Source organism: Elaeis guineensis, chromosome 6, assembly GCF_000442705.2.
Source record: "Elaeis guineensis isolate ETL-2024a chromosome 6, EG11, whole genome shotgun sequence".
Classification (NCBI taxonomy): domain Eukaryota; kingdom Viridiplantae; phylum Streptophyta; class Magnoliopsida; order Arecales; family Arecaceae; genus Elaeis; species Elaeis guineensis.
Genome location: NC_025998.2, coordinates 50,675,996 through 50,684,246, shown reverse-complemented (window position 1 = coordinate 50,684,246; position 8,251 = coordinate 50,675,996). Strand labels below are relative to the sequence as shown.

General features: G+C 40.0%; 1 protein-coding gene across 1 annotated transcript; it reads right to left on the bottom strand.

The window, feature by feature from the left end:
- Positions 1-3,417: 3,417 nt before the first annotated feature.
- Positions 3,418-6,467, bottom strand: LOC105034716 (uncharacterized). Its single transcript, XM_073259517.1, has 6 exons — positions 5,716-6,467; positions 5,516-5,573; positions 5,330-5,413; positions 5,067-5,202; positions 3,956-4,248; positions 3,418-3,864 (listed from the first exon to the last, which is right to left on the bottom strand). The coding sequence occupies exons 1-5, from the start codon at positions 6,353-6,355 to the stop codon at positions 3,976-3,978; spliced, it is 1,191 nt and encodes a 396-aa protein (XP_073115618.1). The 5' UTR covers positions 6,356-6,467; the 3' UTR covers positions 3,418-3,864; positions 3,956-3,975.
- Between the last annotated feature and the right edge of the window lie 1,784 nt (positions 6,468-8,251).

Genomic DNA, 8,251 nt, shown 5'->3' with positions numbered 1-8,251 from the left:
ATTCAACTTTAATAGCTACAGCTATATTATAGAGAAATCACAGAAAAGAAAAAATGATCGAGAGTGAGAAAGAAGAACTCATAAGGAGCTAGACCTTCAGGATTTGTAGGGTGCTAATCCGACTTAATCCTCTTAGTCTTTAGCATTCAACAGTGCTAATCCCACTCAATCCTCTCAATCTAATAGAAAAATCACAGAGACATTCATAAGAAATTAGTTGTTATTGTAACTTAATATTTGTTCAAAAAATTTTCTATTGCATCAAGGGAAAGAAACACCGAATCTGGCATTCACCGGTGTTCAATCCTCTCAATCTTCATCAGAGATGATCAAACAGGATATTAGGTTGTTCAAGCATGCATGTATGGAGGGTTGGGGCGACATGAGCAGAGCGAGGAAGGAAAACCAAAAGGAAAAATAGGGGGCTAATGTCTTGATTTGATGGATGGACAAGGAGGTGCCCTATTAACAAAACAGGGGAAACAACGATCCACTAGCATCATGCTGTGGGATCCGCTAGGAGCAAGGTGATCACAGGCAATTTGAGAGAAGACAGTGCAAAATTAGAGAGAAGGGAAGAGAGGGAGAGAATGATGGTTACCTGGCTCGAGGCAATTTATGAACAAGTGAAACTCTGAGGTGTTCCTTTGTCAAGCAAGGGAGGGGAGGTGGGCATGAGGCATGGAGGAGAAACAGCTAGGGAGGATTTGGGGATTAAGGGCTTCCTATGAGAGCAAGAAGACCCTTTACCCATCTCAACCCTTTTCTATGTGGTTTGTGAGGCATTGGATCAATGTTGGATCATGGTTTTCCATAGCGAGAGGAATACACAATGTTAATCGACATGGTTTTCTTGAGCAAAAAATCGCGCTTGAGAGGAAAATACACAAGCATCGTGCTTGAGATGGGAATTCGGGTCTTTTGGGATTCGTTGGTTTTCAAGCAATATCAAAAAGTCCTTTGCCAACTCAAACTATTAGATCATCATGCTTTTTTTTCTTTGCGTAAGGGCGAGCATCGCACTTGAGAGGAGGATTCTCGTATTTGTTTGAGAGGATGGAATTCATTTATGTTTGTGTGTGTTAATTGAAAACATATCATGCACTAGATGGAACATTTGGCAAAAATCACACGAGGGTGAGCACAATGAGAAGGCGAGTGGATTGGAAACTCCTCGATTTTTTTTAAAAAAAATGTAAGAAATATCATAAAGCTATCATTTATTCATTGTCCTATCTTAATAAAATAATTATTACTCTTCCGGTATTTCTTTTGAAATCAAATGCTACTTCATATCGGGAGGATTGTGATCTTTCTCCAATTGCTTACTTAACTTAGAGTTTTATCGAAATAAAAAAAAAGGACTTGTAGTTGCTTATTAGCAGCATAAATTTATTATACACTACTATAACAAATATCATATATACTCACTACATACCTCAACTATATTAGATCATCAACTTGATGAAAAACTTACAACATACCAGACAAAGGTTAAATTAGCAATATTTTTAGTATATGGCACAAAGCTGTCACCGTTTCCATAAATTGGTGTAGTGACCACATAAGGATAGATATAGTGTTTTAGTGGTAAATTATGAGCGAGAAAAAATAAAGATAAATAAAGATAAATTGAAATCATTGATATGCCAAAAGTTTCATTTTCAAAATAGAATCCATTTATTAATCTAGAAGACAAATCATATGGTATGTTAACTATATATTTTTCAGTAGCAACTGCCCATATCTGACTTTTACTTTTGGTAGTTTTGGCAATTAACATTAACCATCCTCCTCTCGCTATATTATCATGATAGCTAAACTCTGCACCACCTGCCAGATGATTATTGCATGATTAGGCTTGATCTTCTTATGATGGCTTTTTTTGACCTACGATGTAATAGTTCAGCTCAGCAGTCTCCCTTTCTTCAGTCTATAATCTCTTGCAGATGTGTCTTCAAAGTAGTTTGGCCAATTCTGTTAGCACCATATTTGTTTGCTTTAGTCAAATGTCATTTATTTTTATCGGTCATGAGGCGGCCCTATGATATAGAAGTTTAGAGTTGGCTCAACATGTGCAATCCCTTTTCAAATTCTACTTCAAAATCGCCATGAGTATGATGATCTCCAAGCGTTGGGAAAAATAGATGCATTGATACATTATGGTTTGTTTAGTAAAAATTTATGTTCTAGATATCCAATATGTGCATGTCTCCATAATAATAGTTTAATATCATTTCATTGGTTATTGCATGCTTTCATAGAATATTTATTGTTAACTACCAAATTATTTATGGTGGTGTGCGCATGGAAATTTTTACCGAGCTATTAGTTTGTGGCACATCTTATCTTTCTTTTCCAGGGGCACGGGATGCTTAGCATGCCCGAGGTTAGAAGTTTGGTAGTGGAATAGGGTTTAGAGAATCTATGATGTTACTGGATGTTTGGACACTATAATAATACTATATTTATAATCTAAAAATATTGGACTAGTTTATTTTATTGTTGAAAATGGCCGATTACATTGTTGATGTTTAATTCATTCAGTAGGTTTTGCATATTTTATATTATTATATCTTGCGGAATGTACAACCATATCATGTACTGTCCTGAGTGATGAATTTGGGGTGTGACAAGTCACCATCCAAAAAAAAATGAAAAGTATAATAGGAGTCCTTGTTGTAGAAGTTCCATGATAAGCCAATGTAATCTGACCTTCTGAAGTACATTGAATCACTTTAGGAGGCATTTTTTCTAGAAAAGATTGCGAAGAAACTTATGAATATATAGATAAAAAAAATCCCTACTCTATTCTCCATAATTTTCCATTTATCATGTGGAACTCGTTTGAGTACTTTCATCGTATATCTAGATGTCCCACGGTGCCTTCCATTTCTCGATCGATTCCAAAGCCTCAATGGACTTGCTATCTTGTATTGTCTACCTAAACGGCACAATGTCTGGCTCAAATCTTTGCAGAAAGCAAAGCAATCACTTTGAGAAATTATGTTCATGAGCTTATGTGGTTGACAATATGAAAGCAATTGCATCTGTCCTTCAAGAATTCTCTTGAGTAGACCTTCATATATTCACATTGATAGAGTTATCTTTATACCATGCTCTTCCAGATGATGATTCCTAGAATTTCATTTGTATAGATATTTGATTGATATTATTAAATGTCGGAGTGTGAATCATGTAGCAAAAGCATGGGCTTGCCACCACTACAAGTAAGAATCCATGCCATGATGCCGACTCCATCCAGCCTCAATGGTGTGAGGAAGACAGTAATTGCCTAACAAGGAGTTACGTGATCTTCCAGGCAACCACATACAAATAATTGGTTACAAGGAGAGGAGGTAACCCAAAAGAAAAGGGGGAGCACATGGAGAAAGATTCTTGTACAGATATCAAAAGGAAAAAGGAAAAGAGTATACACCATCTGTTAAGCAAACTAAACATCCACATCACAATATATACAACCCACACTCAACCTCCATCCATCTCACTTGGAAGGTGGCTCCATTTCCTTCTAGGAAAACAGTAGTTAGACCAGTGGAAATGTCACCACTCTTCCACCGAGTAAGCAAGCACCAACTTAACACGAGAGGCAGAAAGAGAGCTATGAGAACTAACACACGACAAGCCAAGGATGGCTAGTGGCGAAGGGGAGTAGTTGGTCCCTGACACAGCATTCTCCTCGTGGCAATGGGGAATAATGAGGTGTACTGCGGTCACATGGCCAAAGAGAAAAGCCCCTCTGACACACGCAAGCAGTTGTCTGCCAACCCACATGTTCTCTGTCCCCTCGCCACATGCAACTCCCCCTTCTTTGTCTCTCTCCATCCTGATCTCTTATCCACACTTATATCACAAAAAAAAAATAATAATAATAATAATAAAATGCTCACAACGCTACATAAGAAAGGCCTATACACAAATAAGCTATATATACCGGCGGTCAGGATTAGAAGTTTAAGATGATTTTGGTGGTGGAGTTGGAGGAGCAGTAGTCGTGGCGGGGCACATGATGAGGTGATCGTTGGTGAGGCCGGCGGCCTGCATGAAGGAGTGGACGATGGTTGGGCCGACGAACCGGAAGCCCCTGCGGACCATGTCTTTGCTAATGGACTCTGATTTGGAGGTCTTGACTGGGATCTTCCTGTATGACTTGTAATTGGTAGATATGGGCTTGTAGTTAACGAACCCCCATACAAACTTGTCGAAGGTCCCAAACACCTTCCGGACCTGCTCCAAGACCGGTCACAATCATTACATGAATCGTTCATACTAGTAGCATATGAGAAGAAAGGATGAGATAAGAGACAAGGGTTAGATTAGTTAGGTACTTAGTGTTGTCGCTTTCATTTTGGTGCAATCATCGAAACAAATTTCTAGGGTTTCTGTTAGAGTGTCGTCACTTTTACCGTCTAACGTCGAGGACAGGCCCAACTTGTGTGATGGTGTTTGCAGAGCAGAATAAGATTCTTGCCAAGCGAGTCCTGACTTGTCGGATCAAAAGAAGCTCAATAATTAGGACGCTTCTGAATTGATTATGATCACCATGTTAGTGAGATGTAATTATGAGCTGTTGATAATATTTCTGCTGCCCAGATGAAAGGCAGAATAATGAGTACATAACTGTACTTGTATATATGTGACCAATTCTTTACACTCCTAAACTGCGTTAAAATCAATAACCATGTGCTGTTTGCTTCCTTGTTATTGGTTGTCATCGCAAGTGAGCGGTAATTAAAAAACCATTACTACATGTCTATTTAACCTCTTTATGGGTATGGTTACCTGAAAGTTCTTTTGTTTAATTTTTTGAGCTAAAAGGTTCTTCTGTTTATTATTGAAGCTTCTTTTAGCTTGGCAGGTATAATATGATACCTTTTCTCCAGCCAGGGTTTTCCTCGTACACACATAGAACTTTGAGAGTGATTCACTAGTTTCGATTCGACAAACTGGTTTTATACTTTTATACATCCTTTTGTGTTCTAATGATAAGGTTTAATACGTGACAAAAAAAAAAAAGGGGATAAATAACAGGTTGCCTGAGATACCTCAAGTATTCGGTTAGCATTGTCTACCGTTCCCCGAACTCTCCCCAAATCCAGCCCATATTTCGTGCTGATGGAGGTCATTTCTCTCTCTGTGAACTTGGCGACCACTTCTGCATCAAATTCGGCGAAAGCTTTCCTGCAAGTATGCAGACAAAAAAGGAATAAAAACAATTATAACAACTTCCTTTTCCTAAACTAACGGAATTGTATTATCTGACAGACCGAGACATCAAAATTTATCTAAAACAATCAGTTTGTTCTACCTGAAGTCATTCCTTTTCCTCAATATGGTAGCCCAATCCAGTCCGACCTGAGCACCGGATAGCACTAGTAATTCAAATAGCATCCTGCATCAATAGGGCCGCATCTTAGCCTGCAAATTCTCTCTCTCTCTCTCTCTCTCGCTCTCTCTCACACACACACACACACACAGGAATTGCAAAACTCACTTGTCATCATGGACTGGCACTCCCCACTCCTCATCATGGTATGCAACATGGAGTGGATCTACACAACATAACAAGCCACATAATAATAAGAAAGAGACTAGTTAATTAATATGATCAAATTCAGAAAAAAAAGGGTTAAACTATAAAAGCTCCAAAGGAAAAATACATTCATAGACAATATTTTAGAAGATATCTCTTACCTGAATAGGATGTTATGAAGCTGCATCTTTTCTCTTCCTGTGTAGCATTGCTGGAAGAATCCACTGGAATTACCTTCCATTCAAGCTTTGATGTGGTCCGCCCATAATGGGCGGTCCTCATCTTCCTCTGGGCTTTCATGAGGCTGGCCTTCTCCCTCTGAGCTGCTGCAATGCTGCCGGGAGCTCTATCACAGCTTGAGAATGAGGATGATTCTATTGAAAGGCCACCTTGGCCACTGCTGCTTGATTTCTTCGATTTCTTCCTCACCACTGGAGTCGACTTCGTGGAGCACTTCGGTGTCGCCGGCTTTTCTTTGCTTGAGTTCAGACCATTGGGGTCGTTGCTCTGCTTGAGCACAGCCTTGGCAGGCTTCGCCTTGGGAGACAATGGAGGCGAGAACTGAAGCTTGGGTGAAGAAGCAACAAGTTTAGTCACATTAGAATCAAGATCAGAACTAGTGACGGTGTTGGTGAAGAAAGTAGGTAAAGAAATGGATTTTTGTAGAGTCTTGTTCGGCGGCCGGCCGGCCTCCAAGGTCACCACACGGTTGCAAGCCGGCTGCAACACCGGCCTTCCATCAATTTGAGTCACCGCGGCGAGGCCAACTGCATGGCCTATTTTTATTTTGGAATTGCACATGTTCTGAACACTAGATGCTGGGTTGGAGTTGGAGTTGGGATAGAGAGAAGGGGGAGGGGAGGAGGGTTGTACAAATATAGCAAGAAGAGGAGGGGAGGGAGAGGAAAAGGGTGGAGAAGGTGGGGACAGGGAGGAGAATGGGGACTAAACAAAAGGGTGGGGAAGGTGGGGACAGGTTATGGAACGTGGAAGGGTTGGAATCTGGCATACGAGGCTTGCGTGGGCGGCGTCGCTTTTGGTTGGGGCGCGGTATCCCCGGGCACAAGGACTGGAAAAAAAGGGGCCTAATTATTGCTTGGACCAGGTCCAATGGACTACGTAGGCGAGCTGGGCGAGCCCACTCGCCCTCACTACTGGGAGGCTGGAGCCCAATGCCTCCACGGTAGATTTGGAGTGATGGACAGGAGAAAGGCCTCGATAATTCCCGAATTCTTTTTGTCTCGCAGAAATCTTGTTCCAATTTCTCATCCTTCGTTTATTATAGTGTACACACGTTTGTGATCAGAATCAACTACTTTTGGATTACTGGCATCTCTCTGATGCCAATCAGGTGGATATGGATCTACCAATGAGAGGTTACCGAGCATCTCTAATTGACGGGTCAGTTTGCATATGGTGTGTTATAATTTATATATACCCCATCGCAGGTCAATGAATCTGGCGTTTCTTTATAAAGTTTTTGTAAGGTGCTACTAATTTTCGGTATCATCTTGGATGGCTGCTACATCATTCATTTTGAAGATGCACGGCACTTATTTATCCTGAAAGATTAGTGCAATATGCGGCATGTTAGAGCGGTGAAGGAGGGCCATGCGTGTCCAAAATGGATGACCGACAGCTATCCAAGATGGTATAAAAAGTATCATGGAGGAATCCCTTTTCGATGAGATATATATGTCTGGTTGGGTAACTTTTACTTTTATATTTCATTTAGCCGCAAGGTGGCTGCATATGTGTGTGGATATTTTTCAAAGGTGCTGTAGGGCAATTCTTCGATTCCTTAGTTTGACCATGGATATGGGGTTACTTTTTTGGAGTTATATTTTGTGGGAGACCAAGTCCCTCCGGCCTCCAAGTTCTTAGGACATTTGCAGGCGCTGAACATGGATGGCTCCCATGGCACATTCGTGTTGACAAGCTGGTTTTAGAGCAGACCCTGGATAACATTCATTTAACAGCCGGAAGGTATCAGGGGAGCAACTTAATTGCATGACTTTAAGATGCTTGTAGATCAGAAGAACTAATTGAAACAGAAATATGGAACATTTTATAGGAAACCTTGGCTCTGTAGTTAATTCCAAAGGATGATTAATTTATATGCTACTTGGAACTGCAGGAAAAACTTGAATGAAGGGTTTTTGTGATCTGCAAATCCTGAATATCTCACAAGTGGATAACACCACGAGCTACTCTCCTTTCAATCAGCAGATTCTTTAAGTGATTATATTGTCACGCCCCCGGCCCGAGATCACGAGCAGGAGGTCGCGGCAACCGCCGTATCTCATGAAGAACTCTCTCCATAAGCATGCAAAGCATCTCATCACGATATCAATGCATCACAGCAGAATAAATTCAAATAATTATTATTTAATTTTAATTCAAGTAATTAAAATAAATATCTTACATCCAATAAAATTTTATTAACAATAAAACAATAGATCTAAGTTCAATGAAGTTGACAATGCTAAATCTCGCCTCTAAAAGCTTTGTCCCAATATTTCTTCCCATGCTCGAAATTAATTATCTGAATCTGAAAAATAGAAAGAAAAGTAATGAGCTAGACAGCCCAGTAAGTAATAAATATCTCAACTAGATATTTCAGATATTATATAATTTTCAAGAACAATGCTGCAAATAAATATAAAAATATATTTCATGCTGATTTAATACAAATCC